The 23,166-nt window shown below is 57.9% G+C and overlaps 2 protein-coding genes across 2 annotated transcripts in view; both read left to right on the forward strand.

Moving 5' to 3' along the window:
• Nucleotides 1-16,917, forward strand: part of ZC3H3 (zinc finger CCCH-type containing 3) — a 184,389-nt gene extending 167,472 nt beyond the window's left edge. Inside the window, exons 10-13 of the mRNA XM_082314797.1 lie at nt 134-309; nt 2,040-2,248; nt 15,034-15,114; nt 15,289-16,917. Of these exons, the coding sequence (XP_082170923.1) occupies nt 134-309; nt 2,040-2,248; nt 15,034-15,114; nt 15,289-15,320 (498 nt within the window). The 3' untranslated portion in view covers nt 15,321-16,917. The remainder of the gene's footprint in view (nt 1-133; nt 310-2,039; nt 2,249-15,033; nt 15,115-15,288) is intronic.
• A 4,957-nt stretch (nt 16,918-21,874) lies between these two features.
• On the forward strand, nt 21,875-22,797 carry MAFA (MAF bZIP transcription factor A; the record flags this gene model as incomplete). Its single annotated transcript, XM_082310865.1, has 1 exon — nt 21,875-22,797. One exon carries the CDS (start codon nt 21,875-21,877, stop codon nt 22,739-22,741), a length of 867 nt encoding a protein of 288 aa, XP_082166991.1. The 3' UTR covers nt 22,742-22,797.
• Nucleotides 22,798-23,166: the final 369 nt, after the last annotated feature.

The following is a 23,166-nucleotide window of genomic DNA, read 5'->3' on the forward strand; positions in this document are numbered from 1 at the left end:
GGAAGCACCAACACATCCTTCTCTTCCTTTAGCATCGTGTTGGTGCCACCTGAAGGAGCCCAGCTCTGGGAACCTGTGCTCCCCGCGAGACTTTCTCTGCCTTTCCCAACGTTGCTTTCTTTTTCCCTCGCAGTGCAAGAAGAAACACACGCTGGTTTGCCCCGACTTCGCCAAGAAAGGCGTCTGCCCCAGGGGTGCCCGGTGCAAGCTGCTGCACCCGCAGAAGAAGCGCCACCCAAGAGAGGCTGAAGATGGGGACCGTGGTGACCCCCCCTCCAAGTGGAGACGGGTCTCGGAGGAGACGGGCAGGTAGGAAAGAGCAGAAGAAACTCGGTTTGCTGCTCTTAAACAGTTTTCTTCCCAGCCTGCTCTGGATGTTTCCTCTTTCAGATGTGTATCCATCCGTGTGCTGGTTTATTTTAAGATGTGGGTCGCTGCGGTGCCTTCTTGGTAGAGCCACCATGGGCAATAGGCAGGGTCCATGCTCGAAGGAGAGGTCTCCAGGCAGAGCCGATGGAGAGGAAAGAGAGGATAGCTCGCATCTTGCTACCCGATGTGTGCCGTTGGAGCGTGGGTGTCTTCACCCTTAGAAATGTGCTGCCCAGGGCTTCGGCACCTCCAGGTATCTCTGAGGCTTTTGTAGACGTTCCTCCTGGGAGATGGCAGAGCCCTGATGGAGACTCCACCACTAAAATTGTGTACAGAATATCCATAGCTCTGTGGGAAACTGGAAGCCATCATCCCTCTTCTTCTCTCTTCCTCACCTCCGTGGTGGAGAGCAGAGCTGAGCCCTCGGCACGGCATGAAGGAGCTCGCCCTTGGGGCTGGACTCAGTGCCTGCAGAAGGAGAGATGGAGTTGGATGTGGAGATACAAAAGGCTTTGTGAAACCTTTTGATGCTGGGCTGGTTTCTTGGTTAATCCTTGGAAGCTCTCTTAGCTCTCTCTGATGCTTTTGGGTGCTGGGATGGAGCCCGCAGGCTGATGGACACGTTGGTCCTCATCTCTGCAGGGAGACAGATCTTCTTGAGCTTGGCGCATCCTTGCTTTTCTCTGCCCTCACCCCCGAGCCCTGCCTGCAAAATGACTACATCCCAACGTAATTAAAATTAAAACCAAATTGAAATTTGGCTTTAAAAGCCAAAAATCTAAAAATCCTGGTTAGCGGGAGGAGAAAATACCGGCTTGGATGCTCGGCTCCTCCATGGCTCTTTGCAGCGGGACGTGGGGATGGAGGTGGGATGGAAATGGGGGGACCTGGGAGCTGCGCCAGTCTGGTCTGTGCTCTTGCCTGGTCCTGGGCCTCATCCTGACCCTGCCTTGTAAGGTAGCAGAGGGGAACGAGCACTCAGCAGGCTCTCCGACCTTATCCTGAGTGACGGAAGAGCCTTGGAATGACACCCAGCTCACGTCCCCGGTGTGAATGAGGTGTAAAATAGCTCCTTGCTCTTATTAGGTAAGGAGGCATGAGCACAGGGCTGGGCGGCGGGGAGGCACCCCGCTCCCGTCCCGGGGCCGGCTCCTGGCATCCTCCGCGGGGAAGGGAGCACGCCAGAGCTTGGAAGCTGCTTGGGGCTTTTTTTTTTTTTCCTTTATTGGCACCACCATCGCGATGTCGAAGGAGCTGAAGTGTCACGTTAGCTGGGCTCGGAGGAGGACGGCAGGGCTGGGGCTGAGCCAAGCCCAGCAGGGCATCACCGAGCCATCCCTGCTCCCTACCCGCTCCATCTCCCCTCTCCTCCGCTTGCTCTGCCCAGCCGGCACCCGAAGGGGAACCCAGCACCTCCGCGAGCATCCGAGAGCTGCAGGGAAGCGCAGGGCAGGGAATCCAGCTGGGGAGTGAGAAACTCCAACTGAATCCGAGCTGGATCCCAGGAAATCGGAGACACGGAGCAGCCTGGGATGGAGCTCGGAGAGCCTCCGTGTGCAGCTCTGGTGGTTCACCCCAGCCTCCTCCATTGCACGTGATGCCGTACCCAGCATTGCCAAGTGGGATCGTTTTTATTTTTCCTTATTATTTTTCCCATGTGCCTCCTGCAGGAATGATCCAGCTCCGCTCCACGATGATGGGGAAATGCCTGGACCCTCCAGCGCGGAGCAAGAGGTGAAGTTTTGGAAAGAGGCGCGTACCTCGCCAACCAGCTGGCTGCAAAAGCTGCCGTCCTTCATCTCCCTCCAGTCCCCAGCATCCTCCGGTGACCAGGGCTGCAACGTGGAGGAGGAGGAGGATGAGTCGGAGGACGAGCCAGGTAGGAAGCACTTGCTTTGCTTTTGCTCACGCGTGCTCCGAGCTGTTCCGATTCACTGAGCGGGAGAGTTATTCCCGGGCTGCTCTCCATAGGTTTTGGTGGGATTGGTGTTTCTCAGGAGTCACCAAACCAGTTACGCTGGGAGCTCAAACTGGGATGGCAACTGGGATTTGCATCTCTGGTCACGCAGGGGCACGAGCCCCTGGCTCTGCTCCCGAAACCGTGCGGTGGGATTTTGTCCCCATCTTTTCTCATCGGCTCCTTCTTCCTTATCCTATAAATTATCCGATGATGAATCCAGTCTCATCCTTATGATGGAGCCGCAGCGGTCCTCGGTAGGAGAGTGTCTCAGAGGGATGCGGTGATGCTGTGCCTCGTCACTGGACCCGCAGAAGGACCTCTGGAGCATCTCAGGACCTCTGGACCATCCATAGCACATGCTTCCCGGTGTGAAATAGCTTCGAAGCTTTGAAATAAAAACATCCCTGGTGGGAGGTGGGATGGGGCGTTCGCAGATTGCAAGTTCGATGGAAGAGCTGTGTTAGTCTGAGACGATCTGCTTGGCTCTTTTATTAAAAGGTGAGGGAAGAAGCTTTGGAAATCAGTAAGATTTTTGGAAACTGGGGTTTTAGGATGAGCAAAACTTCTTACGAACTCCGACACGTGAGAAAAAACAGCTTCTGCCTCGACGTTTTTTTGATTTTTGGAAAAGTTCAGGGAAATGTTTCAGCTGTTTGAGACTGAACTGACTGGGGAAAAAAAAAAAAGCAGGGGAAAAGTGTTGAAGCGGTGAGAAGAAACGTCTTTGTTTCTCTGCAAAGCGGCTCGTGGTGGAGGTTAGCTGCATTTCTGCTTCTCCAACATTTTTCCTTGGTTCCTCCTCTCCTAATTCAGCTCCTACACTGGAAAATCTCTTAATCCCCAGCAGCTCTGTGGGAAGGGATGGGATTTTGGGGCAGTCTGGGGATGCATCTGCAGGAGCAGAGGTGATGGAGATGGTGAGGCAGAGATCGTGCCCCGTCCTTCCCAGCGCTGGGTGAGAGTTTTTTAACCAGATGATGCTTCACGCTCTCCTTCTCATCTCCCGTCCTTCGCTGGCGGGATGTGCAGCAGCTGCATCTCCTGAGCGCCGTCGCAGAAAGGGAGACAGCGCCTGGCTCAGAAATCAAAATATTTTGTGGCAGTAATGGTGAAATCCCCACCGCCAGCTCGGCTGGCACAAGATGTGGCTCAGTATGAACCGAAGGGTTGGAGCATCCCTCCCTGTCTTCAATCCCGTGCCGCCGGAGCGGGATCCCGCTGGGAGAAGGGATGAATTCAGCACTGAAAGCTGGGCTGGGGCGTTTGCCCGGTCACCTGTAAGCGGGTGCTGAGGATCTGCAAGGCTTTGCCTGCCTCGACCACGAAGTCCTTCGAGCCAGGGAGGGCTGAGACGCCTTAATGCTGTCGGGAAGAAAATTCCCAGGATTAGCAACATATTCCTGAAGTCACAGGCGAGCGCGTGCGCTGTCAAACCGTGGTGCGGCGGAGACAGCGAGGGACCGTTCCGGCTGGGAAAGCTCCTCTCGGAGCACTCGGCTTCCCTTTCCAGGGATTTCTTCCCCCGCCCGCCTCCCTCCTTCCCTCTCCTTGGCCCTGGTTCAACTCCCTTTTGATCTTGGCGGCGGGGCCGGGGAAGCAGCGGCTTAATCGGGTTTTTTTCTCTCTGCGATGAAGACGGAGCAATTAATCCGCGGACAAGAACGCTGTCAAAACGCCCCGGATTGCACTTTGCAGCCTAGAGTAACTCGGTCGAGAAGGCAGAGGCATCATCCTGGCCTCCTTTTCCTCTTAACTCCGGTTTGCACGTTCAGAGGAGGATGAATTCCAGGTGTTTTGGGTGGGAGGATGAGTAGAAGGAGCTGCTTCAGCCCAGGGATGTCGGGAGGAAGGCTGCGGGGAGCTGATGGATACGGGGTTGGGGTGCGCATCCCTCCGTGCTCCTTTGCCTTTGCCCCGGGGAACACGCGGTGTTTGGAAAGCGGATGCTGGAGGATCCGTAGGAAAGGAAAACCGGGCAGGAATTGCAGATGGCTGTAAAATCTGATGATGATGAAGCAGTTTCCATGCCAAACGGATGCAGCGATCGCACGCGATGAGTCCGGGCGCTGTTCGGTGCCTGGGTTTGCCCGTACTCGGTGCTGGGATGCGCTCGGTAATTTAAAGTCTCATCTCAACACACAAACGAAGGGGCCTGGGGACACAGCAGCAGCTGGGGACCCCCATAACCTAAGGGGAGAAAAGGAGCCTTGGCTACTAACGAGCCAGCATCCGAAGAGGCCGCTAAAGGACCAAATGCTTCATGGTGGCCAAATCACCTTTAAAGCCAGAACTGGTGCTTGTGAGCTTAAGGTGCTGCTGTGAGCTAAGCGGGTGGTCAGGATGAGTCCTTGCGTAGTCGTAGCTAGTAGCTGGTGTCTGCAATGGGGTTTGGGGGTCTGCGCCTTCCCCGCTGCAGCCTTTGTACCAAGGATAATATTCGGTTTCTGCTTGTAAAGCCTGAAGATGACACACAAATTGGTGGGGTAGTAAATAAGGAGGAGGACAGATTATTATTACAGAGTGAGCTGAATTGCTTGGTTAAACGGTCACAATTTGAGAAAATGCGCTTTTAATACTGGTAAACGCAGGAGGAACGAGGAACAATGCCGGCGCCGCGTGCGGGAGGGACGGAGCGGGGGTTTGGAGATGACCTTTAAGGACCCGTGTGGGCAACAGCATCAGTTTGCGGGGTCTCGGTGGGGGTCTGCAGCCTCTGGCGTCGGGATATAGAAAAAGGGGAGTGGAAAGGAGTGATGTGGTCTGCATGCGTGGAGCAGAACCTGCTGCCATCCTCCCGTGGGGAGGGTTCCCAACCTGCGATTGTAATTCGGGGTCGGAGGAGTAATTTGAGGGCGCTGGTGCTTTCTGAGCATCCTCCAAAAAGCCCATTTGTACGACATGGGGAGAGCAAGCGGCTTCCAGCCGAGCATCCCAGCTAGGAAGGGTGGGCTTGGTGGCATCCCATCCTTCGCCTCCTTGTGTTCTCCACCCGTCAGGGCAGAGCTGGAGGGAACGCGGGCTCCCCTACCCCTCCGACACCAGTTTCCAGGTAATGGGCTTTTCCATATTTCACCTTCCAGTTAAATAGCCTGCGCTGGAGCCTAACTGGCCTCCCCGCGCTAATTGTAAGCAAGCGCACCAATGCAAACCATTCCAATCGAGTGCTAATTTAATTAGAAAGCACCCATTTTAGTTAATTTGTTCGAGAAGATCACTGAAAACTCCTGGAGAGAACAGATGTTCCCCTCTCCCCCGATGAACATTCAGGGGTTTGTAAATGGCTCCACTCAGCCTTGTTTAGGAGAGAAAAGAGGATTTTATAGCTGCAAACGACCCTTTCTGTAAACATTTTACAGCTCTCTGCACGTTTGAGTGACGATAAACCCCTAGCAACTCGGCGGGCTGCAAATTTGCGACCATACGGCTATCATTTTATTGTCATATTTCACGGTCGTAACGTTAATGGAAGATGCTCGCTACAGTCTTTTTTAACGGCTCCGCTGAGCACGCTCAAACGCTTTGGCTTTGGAGGAATTCGTGGAGGTGCAGCGCTTCTGGGTTTGTTTACAGCTTTCACTTCTGGAGGAATAACTTTGGAAATGCAAATTTTTCCTCCTTCTCCACTGGGCTGGACCCGTGCTTGAGAGCCACCCCCAGCGGGGCACTGACTGCAGGGATGGGCAACCCCTTGGTGCCAGATCCTGGTCCGACCATCCCCAGCTCCTTAAGAATTTAAGAAATTAATCCCTCTACGTGGAAGCGGCCGGTCCTCCTTGGCTGTGCCGAGGGTCCCGTGGTGTCTCCAACGCTGCTTCTGACACCAGCTCTTTGATTCAAAACTTATTTTGGCAGCCAGGTGAGGCCACCAACCCTTTAGATCGGTGTAAGCTGCCGGCAGAAGATGCCCTGGAGCCTTCCAGAGAGCATCTTCGTGGTTGGGGATGGAGGGCTAAGATACAAGGGGGTGTCGTGGTTTAATCCCAGCCGGCAACTCAGCACCACCCAGCCGCTCGCTCACTCCCCCCCGGTGGGATGGGGGAGAGAAGCAGAAGAGTAAAAGTTAAAAAAAAAAATCCTCGTGGGTTGAGATAAAGACAGTTTAATAGGTAAAGCAAAAGCCACACACGCAAGCAAAGCAAAGCAAGGAATTCATTCCCTCCTTCCCATCGGCAGGCAGGTGCTCAGCCATCTCCAGGAGAGCAGGGCTCCATCGTGTGTTGTGGTTACTAGGGAAGACAAACGGCATCACTCCGAACATCCTCGCTTTCCTTCTTCTTCCCCCAGCTTTATATGCTGAGCATGGCGTCATACGGTGTGGGGATGTCCCTTGGGTCAGTTGGGGTCAGCTGTCCCAGCCGTGTCCCCTCCCAACTCCTTGTGCACCCCCAGCCTCCTCGCTGGTGGGGTGGGGTGAGGAGCAGAAAAGGCCTGGACTCTGTGTCAGCACTGCTCAGCAATAACGGAAACATCCCTGTGTTATCAACCCTGTTTCCAGCACAAATCCAAACCATAGCCCCATAGCTGCTGTGAAGAAAATTAACTCCATCCCAGCCAAACCCAGGACAGGGGATTGTCCTGGGATAACAGGAGTCGGCATCTACTGTCAGCTTTGACCCCGGTGGGACTTAGTGCAGTTTGCTCCTCTTAGTAGGGTCATGGAGGAAATGTTTTTGTGGATAAAATACAGGGAACTGGTTTCTCTGTATGGTCACAGACATCTCCTCGTACATCCTGTGCTCCAACCCCGACCATCTCGGTGGCCTCCACTGAACTCACTCCAGTATGTCCATGTCCTTCTATACTGGGGAGCCGGCAGAGCTCCAGGTGTGGTCTCGCAAGTGTTGGAGATTTTCACCGCGCTACCAAATTAGCCCAATCCTGAAAAGCACCGCTAATGAAGCATTTAGTGCAGACCTCAGTGCTGAACTCAGACTTCTTCGTGATAAATCTGAAGCCTTTTGTTTATCCAGGGGAACAATTTTTTATATAGTTTTCTTTTATTGATCCATTTTCCCTTGTGCGCCTCCATGGAGAGTCCAGCTCCATCTTCAACCACCTTTAGGCAACTGAAGACAGCGATTATTTGAGCACAGTTGAAGATAACAGTTCCCCATTAGTCTTCTCTTCTCCAGACAGAAACCCCCTCGCTCCATCTCCTCCATCCCAGTTACCCTCAAGAGACATCTGAGCCACCTTGGACTTATCTGAGGATCTTAAGTCCTGGCTGGTGGGGAGCAGGGGTCTTGGCCTTCCTGGTGGGGCTCGTTGCCTCTTTTTGGAAAAGACCTTGGCCATGATGAAGTCATGGGCCAATGGCTGCACCTGCAGCTGGTCCACCTCTATGGCTTCTTCTTTGGGTGGGACCACATCCTCTTGTTCAGGTGGGGCCACCTCCATGGCCTCAGGATCTCCCACAACTTGGCTGAGGGCAGCTCTTCTGTCCCACGCACTCTTCCCAGCCTTTCTTCTCCTCCTCTATATATTCCTCCTCCAGGTTTCCTCCATTGACTTGTCATTGCCAGCACCTCCTTTCTGAGCAGGGTCCTGGTGGGTCTCCCCCATTGGTGGTGGGGGCGTTATGGCCAATAGTTGTCAGGCCTCTCTTGGAAAGCTGGTCACTGGAAAGGACCTCTCTTCCCCAGAGTCTGGCCTAGGTGCTGGAGAAGCTCTTTCCTGGGCCTCCCAACTTTTGAGGAACCTGCTTGAAGGTCTTGATGCATCACCCAAAGTGTGACAATAACTCCTTGACTCTGCTGTACCCCTGTTTGCTCCACGCCTCCTGGGTGCTCACAGCAGCAAGAAACGCAGCAAGCTTTGGAGCCAGATCAGTCGACCATCTAATAAGGGCAGTGGGACAGTGGCCGATGAGGTGGTTTGTGACATCTCAGGGCCGCTGCGATGTGTGCCTGGCTTGGTCACCCACCAGGTTGGGAAGAGTGAGGAGGCCAATGGGCTGAGGGCTGCTTTGCCTCGGGTTATTCCCGTGTGGCCTTTGGCTTGCGGAGAGCCAGGGGACGCCGCAGGGCTGCTCCTGGTCCCCTCATGGGTCCCTGGGGCGGGTCAGACTGCTGGGAGATGGTTACAGATCATCTGAAATCTTCGGTCACAGTAATTTTAGCCTCTGCAGGCAAGAGCAGCAACTGAAATCTTTATGCAGGAACAGGGGTTTTAGCAGGATAATGGTGTTTGACCTCTGCATGCCTCAGTTTCCCCATTTGCCGTATTCTCCTAATTAGCAAGAGCTCTGAAGCTTTATTGGTCATTTGTGGGTGGCTCAAGGAGCTGCAGGGTAGAAGCATCTGGGAGGGCTGGAGGAGAGCCAGGGATGAGTTTAGGCACGAGAGGACATGCCTAAACACTAAGGTCCAGCTCAGCACGTCTCTGAGAAGAGACTGAGAAGTCAAGGCCACGTGGCTGGGGACTTGTCCCTTGGCAGAACCTCTTAGGAGGAAGGTAGGAGATGGCAGGAGCAGGTGGAGGCACTTTGATGGTCATGGTGAGAGCCCATGGGAGTTACAGGACCTCCTAGATCCTCAGCAGATGATACCAAGGGGACAAGGACAAGCTAAGGAGAGGAAGGGCGGCAGGACACCAAGCCCTGAAATCTGCAGGGAAAGGAAAAGGGATTTAGGAGCATGCTTGATGTACCTTCTTGTCCTTAAATCAGCCTTCCCATCACTGCCTTCCCCTGAGGTCTTCTGCTCTCGTAGGATAAACTAGCAGGGTCCAGACAGGGAGCAGGACATCTCCATCTTCCTTCCTGAAGGTACCCATGAACCCTCCCTGTCTCATGGCTCATCAGCCAGGAGGGCTCCAGGGCAGCGTGGACCTTGGTGGTACCTTCCCAGCTCTTCTCCTGGCACTTGGCAGATCTTTCTTATAACGGAGAGGATGAGCCACGCACCTAGCAGGTGGTGATGGGTGGCTCCTGTGCTCACCCTCGTCTCCTCCTCGCCTTTGCCGTGTTATCCCGCTGCAGGCGGATGCTTCCCTCGCCAGCCCCCCGGCCAACGCACGCTCCGTCGGGCACGCAGGGAGAGTTTAATTAGAGAGCATCAAAACTCTTTCATAACTGAATTAACAAACCTCTAATAGAATTGCTTTTTCTAATGCAAAAATCTATCGAGCTGCAGGTAGCGGGCTGCACCCATCCCTTGCGCAGGACAACGTGTATCAGTCTAATTGGTTTCCTGTTAACGGGCCGGATCTGCTCGGGTCGTTAACAATTGCATCTTCTCCTCCTGAGTCAGCAGGTCTTGGGGGCTGTTCGGTGGGGGTCTCTGCGGTGGGGGAGGCTTAGGTTGCTTTCATCCATCCTGGATACTGGTTTCAGATATCTTCTTCTTGGCCATGGGTGCTTCCTTCGCAGCCTGGAGAGACAGACGGCCTGGTACTCATGCTGGTGGACCTCCCCAGGGGGGTACTCCCTGGTGGACCTTGCCCCTCCCTCTGCAGCGATGCCTTATATCTGGCAGCCCTTGCCTCCATCCCTCCATCCCCTCCATCTCCATCCCCTCCTAACGCCCCGATCCTGCTTCAGGACACCATCAGGCTTGGGGTACCATCAGGCTTTGGGGTGCTGCAGATACCACGGGTGTTGTTGAAGGCTGGCGTTGGACCTCCTCGTGTCTTGGTGGCTCTGAGAAGGTCCAAAAGTCAGAAACTTCACTGCCGTTTAATTTCCTGATTGCCTAGTGGCCAATTTAGTTGAAACTTCCAGTAAACCCGATGAGTGCTGTGACTTTTTCTAATTGGGCTCTCGCTCTGAATCAGAATCATCGGTTTCTTCTCCCACAAAAGGCCGTCGAAAATACTCTTCTCTGATTTACTTTCTGCCTGGACCAAGCCGCCTGCATGTTTCCAATCCTCTTCCCATATCGATTTGCAGGCGACTTTCAGGCCTGCCAAGTCTCACTCCTTTGCCAGGACTGAAATCTGCTTCTTCCATATTAATTTTTTACCCGTTTTTTAGGGTCTTGTCTGCCTGTGATGGAGGGTCTGGAGACCAGGGCTTTTAGACTTTGCTCAGGATTTCTGAAGACCCCTCTTGCTCAGCCCACTGCCACGTGGCAGCCCTGTTGTTTCCCCCCCCCGAGTTATTTAATGACCTAAAAACTGGAGATGGAAGAGCCCTCCGCGATGGTGAAATCCTGTCTTCTTCAGGATAGGCTTCAGCTCACCAGTGAAGATAAGTTGTGGTGTTCCCCGTACGTCATCGTGGCCATGTCACCGTGTACCACCAGACCACAAAGCATCTCTGCCATGCCCGCAACCCAGCGAAGCCCCTCTCCCACCGCTGCAGCTCGTGGCTGGTTTGCTGGTTGCTTTTTTCCTCCAAAAAGAAGGAATTAAGGAGAAGATACATGGAAAGGATGTCCCGACACAGATGTCCTGCTCTGCAAGCATGGCAGGAGATGGGCACTGCCTGGTAGTTGTGGGACATCTCCCCCAGCACGTCCCTGCTTCAAACATCCCGGTTAGGAAGCCAGAAAACATTTGAGCGTTTTTCCTTCTGGACAAAGCTTCTCCCAACATCCCAGCCTTGATGCTTCCCTCACCTGAGGGGCAGAAGGTTTGGGTGGAAGAGCAGCAGGGTGAGCTTTTGGGGCAGGTTGTCTCACCGGCTGGATTTAGTGCAGGATCGAGCCAAGGAGATCCAGCCCTCAGGCTGCTTCTTCCATGTGAAAAATCACTTGCGGAAAATTCTGGGGCTAAGCCTTTGCCGCTGGCCTTTCCACCCCGCCTTTTGTTCTTGGGCTTTATTAAAAAAATAATAATAATTTTAATTTATCAAAAAAAAGCATCTCCCAGCATAAGTTTCTCCGGGAGCTGACTCAGCCGAGCTCTTTCGCTGCAAAAGGAAAAGCCATTTCCAAAGCAGATTCAGCCTCCGGGCTCCCCCGAAGTGGCTGGGAAAGGGTTAAGGGTTATTTTTCCTTTGGGAATGGGGGAAAAAAAGTGTGTGTGGAGTTTGGGGGATTTCTCCTTGTGGGTGTTAAACATCGAGCATCCGTCAGGGAGATGCTGGGACGTGTCTGGGTGCTCCGAGCCATCAGGTGGAAACTTTTGCACCCCCTTTGCTGTATTAACAGCCAGAGCATTGGCTGGCTGGCCGTTAAAGCTCCTGCTAATTGCAGCCGCCTCATTAGCCTGCTTTCCTTTGGGAAACGGGATTATATTTTTGATTTGGGGCCATTTCACACGGGGTCAGCTCTCTGGGAGGAGCGAGGTGGCTGTGGGTACCGTGCCCTGTGCGAAGCCCCTTCCTGGAGCCCGGTTGGATGCGGGAGAGGACGAAACCCCTTGGCAGCATCGGGAGAGCGATGGAGACCGAACATCCCATCGGGCTGGAGGTTGGTCGGGAAAGGAAAACATCAATATAACCGGCTTTCCCTCCGGCAAAGCTTTTTATAGTCGGATGGTGGAGTTGGGAAAGCTGCAAGTGAGCCGTCTTCCCCTGCATCCCCTGGTTTTGGGGCTTGGGCATCTTCCAGCCGTGATGTGGGGCGTCTCCAGCTGCCTCCCACCCTCGCAGCTTGGGGAGAAAAGCCATTTTTTTTAAACCCTCAGCAGTCAGGAGCGGCGGGCAGGGAGAGGCTTTGGGGACAAGGACCTGACCCACCTCCTTTTATCCCCCATCCGAGGGGATTCCCCACCTTTAAATCCCTTTAAATCCTCCTGTAGCAGCATCTGGATGAAACGAATTTTGTTTTACCTTTCCCGTCGGGTGCAGCTGGAGCCGCTCGGCTCGGCGGCGTCTGGGGGAAGGCCAGGTTTTATTGAAAAATATAATGGTGCCACCTGAAGCGTGATTTACTGCACTGTCCACTCCTCGAACTTGATAATATATTTCTATTAGATTTTCTTCTTTTCCCTCCCTTCTCCTCGCGAAGAGTGGCAAGTTTCTCCGTCTGCCTGACACCTTCTTAGGCTTAGGCAAAATAAATGTTGATTTTCATCAGGAGGAAGAGCGCTGGAAGTCCTAATTCTCCAGCGAGGCTGACAAGCTCAGCAAAAGCCACCCGGCTTTCGATGGAGAGCTCGTGATCCAGCCCCGGTTCCTCTCTTTGGAAGCAGTTCAATCATCGTAATGAAAAAGGGGTTTCTTAGCCCGGCTTTCGCTAACTAGAAATTATATACCTGGTTCCTGGAAGATGGATTGCGTGGCTGCCGAAATGCAGAGGAGAAAGCGGGGGGAGACAGTGAAGGCGCGCGAGATGCGACCCAAGATTGATCACGCCATTTGCAGGATCTCCCATGCACAAAAGCGGAAAATATATTTTCGTTTGCCGGGGTGGGTTAAGCGAGACCCTCGTTTTCTCCAGGTCCGTCCCCCCCCTCGCTTTTGTGGCAGGGCGTTTTGGGATGCGGCGTTTGCCTGTCCCCGGCTGCGGGGTGGAGCATCCACTGCTCCATCCTTTCCAGGAGCAGCATCGCCCTCCACCCGAGGTGAGAAACTGGACCGGTTTAGTCCTTTTACAACCTATTTTGGTTTTATTTCATTTTTACCCTCCTCGATGTTTTGAGGAATACATTTGAAATCAGGCGTGGATGCTCTGAAAGCATCTCGGCTCCGTGCAAGCCCGTACCGAAGTCGGGAAGCTAATTACGGTCGATTTAAAAATCACCTTTTTTTTTTTTTTTTTCTTCCCCAAAAAAAGAAATCTATATTTCTACTTCTGTAATCATATTTGCTTTGAACTGCAAAGCATGGGTTTCGTGCTGCTGCATGGATATTAGCTAATGAAGTTTCCTTATGGAGAAATGAGCCGTTTCCACCGTTCTTGTTGGACCGGGGCCGCAGTCGCTGGCGGGGCAGGAGCGAGGAGATGCTGATTTTTGGCCCCTTGAGGTTGATGGGACCCTAACTCCAACAACTGGGGCCAGATTTGGAAATTCCAGGCTGGGAAAACCATCTGACTCGACGCAAAAGGGATACTTGGGGTATAAGGAGGGTGGTCAGAGGCCAAGCGGGGTGCAACGGGCATCTGCATTGCCATTCCCCAAAGCCAAATTTGGCTGCGTCGCCGGTGACTAATAGCCGAGGCTGTCGTGGCTGCCGTGCAGCCCTCTGATGTATGGGTGTTATATTAAGGGTGGAAAGGTGCTAAATGAGCCCTCTTTATTTTACATAAATTAGCTCAAAAGCTATGTATCACTGCCACGGCGGCTTAGACTCCGAGCAAGTTTGTTTACCCAAGTTTAAAAGGAAAGAAAAACTCTCGGTGGCTCCCTGTTGTCGGATGCTGCTTGCGGTCCTCACCTCTCCGGCCTCCCCTGCCCCAAAACCTTCTCCTTCGGACTTTCAGGGCTGCTTGAAGGTGCCCGTGGTCCCACCTCCACCTTGGGCATCATCGTTGGGAAGTGGGATGCAACGGGGAGCACCGACGCTGGGTTTTTGCAGAAACGTGGGCAAGTCGTGTGCTGCTCATCCAGAACATCTGCATCTGGATGGGGTTTGAGCTGGATCCCCTCCAGCTCCTCCATGATCTTCTCCACCTCCTGTAATCCCAAGTGAGAGGGGACTTTTCCCACTAAACGTTATCGCTCAACAAGCTGTGGGTCCTTTTTTCTGGGAAACCTCCTCTTTTTCCCATCTGCATTCATCTCAGTGTCTTCTCCTTGCCCAAGTGGCCACCACGCTCCTGCCCACCCCTTGTTCTGGCAACGAAAACCCTGTAACCACCTCTCCGCACCCTTCAGGGAGGGAAAACAGGAGAAACTCTGCAGAAAGCCATGTCCAGCATCGTGGTTGAAACAGAGGAGGACTTCACGCTGTCCACTTTGGTCTGTGGGATGTGCCTGGACTCACCCTGCGAAGAGGTCACCTCCTTTCATGGGGTTTTGGCTTTATAGGAGCATCTGGGACCCTCTCTGGGGGAGGCACAGTGCTCCAGCAAGCAGAATTCATCGCCCAGAGCATCTTGGAGGGATGCTGAGGGCGGCTGAAAGGTTTGTTCTCCAAACCTTTCACCGGCCCGGCCAGAGCACTGAGCGTGAGTTAACCTCTTGCGTGCCGGTGCTCTGCTCTTGCCTGCTCCAGCCCAGCCCCAAAGCAGGTCACGACGCTGCGATTTGAAGGTTTGGCTACTTTTTATTTTCTTTTTCACCCGTAACTTGGGGATTTTGCAGCCGGCTTGCTGCTCTGCGGTGGGAAGGGACCTGCGAGTGCCTCCGTCCCATGCCGCTTGCAGCGGGGGCTGAGGATGCTCGGGGATTTGGGGACCCAGCCAGCTCCGTCCTGGCCGTGGCCAAGGGCGACATCGCCTCTGGGCTCGCAGGGAGACACATCCTCACCCCAAAGGGCCCAGCTCTGCACCAAAAGGCCGAGGAAAGGGCCACGGGGCGGCAAGGCCAGGCTGAGCACCACGGTGGGGACAGACGTGTCCCCACCAGCGGGCTGGCAGGGCGGTGGGGGAGCCGCAGCCATCACTGCAGGCTTCGGGATGGGAGGCGTGGGATGCAATTTGATGGACTGCTTTATTTTTCTCCGTTTGCTCGCTAATTATTCCTTCTCGTCGGCGATACCGTGCCCTCTGGGGCAGCTTTTACTCCCTTTTTCCCGTGTTAAAGCACGAAGTGACGGAGCTGCGGGAGCAGGAGAGGAGCTCAGGATGCTCCTGTGCCCGCATCCCAAGGGATTTCCGTGGCGACCCAAGCCAACGCTGACGACTTTCTCCTCTTTTTTTCCTTTCTGCTCCCAGGCAGCACCAAATGGAAGAGGACTTTGCCGGCAGCATCCTCGCGGGACTCCGAAAACGTCCGTCTGGAGGAGGGCGGCAGAGGTGAGGCCGGTGGGTGCTGTCGGGGTGGGGTGCTGCCAGGGCAGAGGACCATTCCCAGTGCCCATGCCCATCTCCGGTGCGTTCATCCACCGCAACCGGGCAAGGAGAAGCCCAGGGGTGTCCAGATTTGTCTCACCCACCTCCCGCCAGCACCTTTTCCTTTCCTCCCTCCAGGCAAACGGCTGCAGATCAAGCCCCGTCTATGAGCAAGACCCGACCCCGCGGCAGCCGACCAGCTCAGGAACCGCAGAGCCGGGCATGCCCTGGCACCTACCTCAGGACGCCGCGGCCGGACACGGCACCCCCTTCTCATCTTGCTTTTCCGGGACATCATTTTGGCAAGGAGCCGGGTGGCAGCGTGGGGAAGCACCACCCGTTCCCGCAGGGAAGTAGCTTTGTTTGAAATCTTTTAATTTGCCAATAAATTATCTTTTCAGCTGGTTTATTGAAGGCGAACCCCGCCGCCAGGCTTCTTGGATGCTTGCGGGACTGGGAAGAGGCTCCCATTCCCATCGGTTCTCCCACAGATCGCGGCTCTGCTGCTGTCCCGGACACAAGGTGACACGGGGACCTGAGGAGCTTAATGCCATCACCCGATGGGCCCTGATCCAGGTTAGCCACTGTACTGGGGACAAGCGTGGCCGGTGGTCGCAAGTCGCCGTGCTGGGATATAACGGGGCGTAAAGCCCTGGCATGGCTCGGCCCCAGTCTCTCCGTGCCAAGAGCCCACCTGCATCCATCCCGCTCCATCTCCTTGGTTTCGGGAGATGTCTTGGAGCAGAGCCGTGTGCCGAGAGCATCCCTAGTGGAAACGTGCGTTGGGAGCAGCGTTGAGCTCACGCCGAACGCTCCTGCAGCACGGCGGGATCTCCCATGGCCGGTTGCACCCTGAGCCCCACCTCTCCCAGTCCCAATGGGAGTTTGGTCTCCCTTGGGAGACCCAAGCCACCTCTTTCGGGGTTTTTTGAGGGTCACTCCAAATCCAGGCAGGAGCAAAGAGCGTTGTGCCGAGCAGAGTACTGCCGGTTCTGTAGCTGCTGGCACAATGGCTTTTTGCGTCTGTGGGTACAATTTCCAAGGGGATTTTGGGGTGGTGGATGCTGTTCCCCCCCACGGATGCGATTTTGGGGACAGCTGCAGGATCTCCCCTTGCCAAGAGGTGCCGAGAGCCGGGGGCAGCCGTGCGAGGCGGCCGGATTTGCCCATCCACTGCCCCTAAATCGTGCACCTTAAGGCAAAGCCCTGCAGGGAAAAGGCATCAGCAGGGACGTGGGTGAACGCTGGGGCTCCCTGGGGAACCCAGCACCCAGGTGCTCTTGGCGCCGGGGTGGCCGACGGAGCCACCACGATGCCGCGGGCTCAGGTGTGCCGCCGCTCCGGCAAGGGGCTGACGGCTGCGGTTTCATCCTCCCCCCACCCCGCAACTGGGCGGCGTGGGTCCCCACGGGGGTTTCCCTTCCCCAGGTGACCCCCACGGAGGGCTCCTGTGGGGGTCACAGGAGCTGGGATGCTCCCCCCTGCCCGGCTCGTGGTGGGCGATTTATCGCCTGGCTCGGGTGACCCGGGGCACGGCGTAAGGCACGATGTCACCGAAGCCTGTCACCTCCCCGGGCTCCTCTTTAAGGATGCTGCCTGCTGCTGAGCCAGCGACTGGGGGGGGGGTTTAGTGCCACTGGGAGACCAGTTTGGGGTGGCCGCGTCCCCAGCATCCCCCCAGCCATTGCGAGGGCCAGCGGGTCCCCCCGCCGGGGCTGCACTCATACCCCGGTGTGTGTACAGCGAGCTGTTTTTTAATAAATCTTCATCGTCTCCGTTGATATTCAATGTCTTTTATTAACCTGTGTGTTTTGATATGTAAATAAAGAGTTTGGTCCCCGGGATGCCCGGTTGGAGCGTGGCTTTGCTCTTTCTTTTTCAGCGATACTGCACGAAAATCCCCTCGAGGAGCTGCTAACGCTGGCGGAGGGGCTGCTCTGCTCCCCAAATCTTCTAGGGTTTGTAATTATTATAACTTTTCCCCACCCTTACCCAGAAAGGATGATTCTTCACGTGGCTGTTTCCTAAAAAACCCACAAAATTCAATAAAAATCACCCCGGAGGCGGTGATGATGCTGCGGGTCCCCAGGGGTGGCCGGTGCGGGGTGATGGTGGCCGGGAGCTTGGGTGCTGCCCGTGGCTCCCTAACGGGAGCTAACGGGGATTAAGGCTCGTGCTGCACTAATTAAGCGAGGCAACGAGCAGCTTCGCTGCGAGCCGCAGCTCTGCCGCCCACCGACGCCGCTGCCGCTCCCTTCCCGGGGAGGATTGTAATTTATTGCCGGCTGTCGTTAAAGCACTGCTTGGGGGTGATTAATTTCCAAGGAGGGATAAACGCGGCCCCTGGAGAGGTGTTGCTGAGCCCCGGTGGGTTCCCCCCCCCTGCCGCCGGCAGCCACGATGCCTCGGTGATGGGCTCCCATAGGGGTTTATCCATCCAACCATGGAGCTGGGGATGCTGCGGCGGTGGGCGCACGGCTGGGCTGTCCCAGGGCCCCCCCGACCCCCGGCAAGGACGTGCCCTGGGGGTGCCTTGGCCGGAGGGGTGGCACGGAGCAGCGTTTCTGGAGGGCACCGTAAACATTTCCTGGAAAACCCTCCTGCGGCGGGTGCTGCTGGCACAGCTCTTGGTCCCCTGCCGGGGAAGCAGGTGCCAGGCTAGCATCACCCGCCGGCTCACTTTTCTGCCTGTCATCAGGGCGGCTGTCCCCTGCCCTCCTCCTCCTCCTCCTTGGTGGCCCCACCCTGGGCATCAGCCCCTTTGCATGATTTTTCACCCCTCCCAAAATCGTTTCCGACCCTTCTCTGCGCAGCAACGGCTGGATTCGCGCTGCGGGTGCTGGTGGAGCATCACCAAGATGGTACCACCGGCTTATGGGGTGTATCGTGATGGACACCACCCTCACCATGGGGTGACGTCCCCGCGAGGGCTCTCCAAGCCAGCAGCACCCCAGACTGGGTGCTGGGCACCATCACCCCATCATCAACCAACTGGGGAAACTGAGGCAGCCCCCAGGGCGGGCACCCAGGCACCCGGCCCTGCTCGAAGGGTTAAAGAGGCACACGAGCTGCCCACTCTAAAAGCAAAAGGTGACGCCATCCCACCGCCATCCCGCGGCCACCAACCTGGTTATGTCACTCGACTGCCTGCGAATAAACTTAGCTGACCGGCCCCGGCGTTTGGCGTGGCGGGGAGGGCTGGGGACATGCCACGGGGCCGGCCGCGCTCCCCTGGCCGTGTCACTGTACCCGGCCACCCCGCTAAAAATACCCAAGGGGGGTGTTGCGGGCGAGCGACGGCCCCGTTGGAGTCCGGCCCGTTCCTAATCCCGTCATGGCTCCTGTCCCATCGTGGGTGGCAGCTGCCGATGGGGGCCGGGTGCCCCCAAGGTGCGAGCGGCTCCGGGGAGGAACGTCGGTGCCAGGGGTGGCACCGCATCCCGGACCCCCCCCCCCCCCCCTTTTCCCGGTGCGGGACCCCGTCGTTCCACTCCATGGGGACACCGATGCTGCCTTCGGGATCACACAATTAAGAAAATAACGGGTTAAAAACATCCCACAAACAGGGTTTTTTGTTGCAAAAACATTGAGCCGCCCTTTTTGTCCCCTTCTCTTTTGTCCCCCAAGTTGGGAGGGGGGGGGGCTCCCATTATTCCCTGCCCAAGCTGGGTTTTCCAGTATGGGATATGTGTCCCAGGCTATCCAATACGGGATAACCTCCAGCGTCGCCGGGGTTTTCTCTGCTTGCATCCATGACCCTCCCTCGGGGGACGAACCCCCCGTCTGCCCCGACTCACTTTTACCTTGGTAGGAGGGGAAAGATGGGGACGGGGACACCAAGCACCCCAAACCCTCCGGAGACCGGCTCCAGTAAAGGGAATGATGTGGGGTTTTAATTGCTGGGGATGTGGCGGGATGAAGGGTTCTCTTCCCCCAAAAAAAGCTTTTTTGCCTTACTTTGGCCCAAATAATCCCTGGTTTTGACTGGTCAGTTAGCAGCTGGGGAGGGCGGTGTCCCCTGTCCCCAAGTCCCCGAGCAGGGACGGCCATCAGCTGGGCGAGGGGACCGTCATCCCCCCGGGGGTGCAGCGGGGCAGGATGCGGCCCGGGATGGGATGTAGGAGGGCCCGGGCCTCATCCTGCAGGGCGCTGGGGATGATCCTGGGATTGCTACGTGGTGGGTGGGTACCAATAACCTCTGCGGGATGAAACGGGTCCACCCTCGGGGTTGGGTGGGACAGCTCGACGGCGACTGGCCCGTGCCTCAGTTTCCCTCGGACACCTTGGTGTGGAGAACAGTTGTGCCTGCAGCTGGGACCAGGGTGCTGGGTGCCTTGGTGCATGGCCCCGTCCTAACCCCGACCCCCCGGCCCTGACCGTGACCCCACCGGTGTTAACCCCGACTCTCGCCCGGGCGCCCCAAATGTCCTTGTCCCTCCCGTGCTGCAGCTGCAGCAGCCACGAGGTGGCAGGGCTCGGAGGCCAGGGCCTCATCCTGCGGTGGGCTCAGCACCCCATTGCCACCCAACCGGCTACCGCTCGGTGCCGGTGATGCTTTTTTCCATGCGCCAGGATGGCGGGCCTCGTCCTCGAGCTGGTGACGCTCCTCGCCACGTGCCGGGCGCCAACGTCACCTCCTGCGGCACGAAGCCAGCCGCGCTCCAACCCCCAGCGGCCTGCGGCACCACCCAAACAACCCCTACAAATCTGTCTGTATAGGGCTTTTTGCAGGGACGGCGAGCCCGCCTCACGCTCCGGGAAGGATGCTGGGCTGCTCCCGCCTGGGAAAACCGAGGTGGGAAAGGGGTGAGGTCGCTCAGCGAGGCGGCGTGAGACCTGATTTGGGATCAATAAAATCCCCGGGTTGGGTCTTTCCCATCTCTTTGGGAGGAAATTATCATTTTTTTTTTTTCTCTTTTTCCCCACTACCTTGCTCAGTCTGCTTTGGGCCCGGGGTGGGGGGTGGCAGCTGGGGTGGGGGGTGAAGGCCCATGGTGGGGCCGGGGGATGCAGGGGGGGTACAGGGGGGATGCAGGGGGATGCAGGGGGGGTGCGGGGGGGATTCCCGGGGGGATGCAGGGGGGATGCAGGGGGATGCAGGGGGGATGCAGGGGGGATGCCCGGGGGATGCAGGGGGGGTACCCGGGGGATGCAGGGGGGTGCAGGGGGGATGCAGGGGGGATGCCGGGGGGGTGCCCGGGGGATGCAGGGGGGGATGCAGGGGGATGCCGGGGGGTGCAGGGGGGATGCAGGGGGGATGCAGGGGGGATGCCCGGGGGATGCAGGGGGGATGCAGGGGGGATGCAGGGGGGGTGCCCGGGGGATGCAGGGGGATGCAGGGGCGATGCAGGGGGATGCAGGGGGGGTGCCCGGGGGATGCAGGGGGGATGCAGGGGGGGATGCAGGGGGGGTGCCCGGGGGATGCAGGGGGATGCAGGGGCGATGCAGGGGGGATGCCCGGGGGATGCAGGGGGGGTGCCCGGGGGATGCAGGGGGATGCAGGGGCGATGCAGGGGGATGCAGGGGGGGTGCCCGGGGGATGCAGGGGGGATGCAGGGGGGGATGCAGGGGGGGTGCCCGGGGGATGCAGGGGGGGTGCCCGGGGGATGCAGGGGGGGATGCAGGGGGGGTGCCCGGGGGATGCAGGGGGATGCAGGGGGGGTGCCCGGGGGATGCAGGGGGGATGCAGGGGGGGATGCAGGGGGGTGCCCGGGGGATGCAGGGGGATGCAGGGGGGATGCAGGGGGATGCAGGGGCGATGCAGGGGGGATGCAGGGGGGGTGCCCGGGGGATGCAGGGGGGATGCCCGGGGCACAGGCAGCGCCGAGCCCTCTCCCCGCGGAGATTGACAGCCACCCCGGAGCGTTGCCATGGGGATATGCAAATCAAAACGGGCGACCGTCACTCTGATAGGCTAAAAGCGACTAAGCCCGCCCCGGGAGGCGGGTCCAGGCCGCTTCTCCACCCCTATATAAGGCGGCGGGCTCCATTCAGCCGCCCGGCAGCGGCGGCGGCAGCGCCGAGCACCGGCAGCGGGCGGGCAGGGTGCAGGCAGGGGGTGCGGCCCCCGCCCCCAGGGCGCCGTGCCCGGGGTGAGGAGGAGGAGGGCAAGGGGAAGGCTCGCAGCCCAGAGAGGTGGGGCTGGGGCAGGTGCCAGGGGAGGCAGGAAGGGGCGGGCAGGGCGCTGCCTGCTCTCTTCGCCATTGGGAGCACGGTTGCAGGCAGCGGCGGAGCCTGCCCCGAGGAGCCGCAGAGCCCTGCTGGAGGGTGGCCGGTCCCGGACCGACGGGGCTCCGCTTTACCGGCGGTGGGAAAAGAGCAGCCGAGCCGGCGGAGGGGTCCCAGAGCCCGGCTGCGACCCGGTGCAAAGCCCCGGTGGAGAATCCAGCAAACGGAGCCCGGCTGCAGAGAGGAGCAGAGCCCCGGAGCGAAGCCCCGGTGGAGGTGCCCGGCTGCAGCCCGCAGCGGAGCCCCCTCGGAGGCTCCCGGAGCCCGGCTGGACCCCGCAGCGGAGCCCGGCTGAACCCCGCACCAAAAACCCCCTCGGAGGCTCCCGGAGCCCGGCCGTAACCCGGGAGCGGAGCCCCGTCGGGGGCAACCGGTTGCAGCGGAGAGAGGAACCCCGGAGCCCGATCGGAGGAAGCTCCCGGAGCCCTCGGGATCCCCGACCCTCGGTGAACGGCGGTGCCCGGGGGATCGCCCCCCGCTCCCTCCATGGACTGAGATGGCCTCGGAGCTGGCCATGAGCGCGGAGCTGCCCACCAGCCCCCTCGCCATCGAGTACGTGAACGATTTCGACTTGATGAAGTTCGAGGTGAAGAAGGAGCCGGCGGAGGCGGAGCGGCTGTGCCACCGTCTGCCCGCCGGGTCCCTCTCCTCCACCCCGCTCAGCACGCCCTGCTCCTCCGTGCCTTCCTCGCCCAGTTTTTGCGCTCCTAGTCCAGGTGGGCAACCGGTTCCCGGCCCCCCGACTACCACCGCCGCTTCCCTGGGCTCCAAACCTCAGCTGGAGGAGCTGTATTGGATGTCGGGTTACCAGCATCACCTCAACCCCGAAGCTCTCAACCTGACACCCGAGGACGCGGTGGAGGCGTTGATCGGTGCCCCTCACCATCATCATCATCACCATCAAGGTTACGAGCCTTTCCGACCTCAACCTTTCGGTGGTGAGGAGCTTCCACCGGCCGCCCATCACCATCCCGGCCATCACCATCATCATCATCACCACCTGCGCTTGGAGGACCGCTTCTCCGATGATCAGTTGGTGAGTATGTCGGTACGGGAGCTGAACCGGCAGCTGAGGGGCTTCAGCAAGGAGGAGGTGATCCGCCTCAAGCAGAAGAGGAGGACCTTGAAGAACCGAGGCTACGCGCAATCCTGCCGGTACAAGCGGGTCCAACAGCGGCACATCTTGGAGAACGAAAAATGTCAACTCCAGAGTCAGGTGGAGCAACTCAAGCAAGAGGTGACCCGTTTGGCCAAGGAAAGGGATCTGTACAAAGAAAAATATGAGAAGTTAGCCGGCCGGGGTTTCCCGCGGGACCCCTCCCCCTCCGCTGCCCCTAAACCCGCCGCCGACTTCTTCATGTGAGCCCCGGGGGGGTGGGGGTGAGGGGGGCCCCCCCCTTTTTCCTCCGTGTGGGGAGAGCAAACCCTCTGCTTGTATAAAAAAAAAAAAAGTATTATTCTTATTTCCCTCCCCTCCTTGAAATTTTGGGGAGGGGGAAATTGAACCCCCCACGCCACCATCACCACCCCCCAGTCGGGACTCGGGGGGAGGGGGGGGGTGGGGAGGGGGGGTCCCGAGTGGGGTGCGGGGTGCGTGGACCTGGAGCCAGGCTGCATGCGGGACGTGTACGGCGTGCCTCCCCCCGGGCAGCAGCGCCAGCCGGCTGCCTTCCCCCCTTCCCCGGCGTCTTTTACCCCTCATCCCATTGGATTTTTTTTTTTTTTCCCGGGGGGGGACCCCACGGAGCATCCCGGGGGGGGGGGGGGAGGGGGGGACCCCGGCAGCGC

The sequence above is a fragment of the Platalea leucorodia genome, assembly GCF_965183815.1.
Source record: "Platalea leucorodia genome assembly, chromosome: 1".
In the NCBI taxonomy this organism is placed as follows: domain Eukaryota; kingdom Metazoa; phylum Chordata; class Aves; order Pelecaniformes; family Threskiornithidae; genus Platalea; species Platalea leucorodia.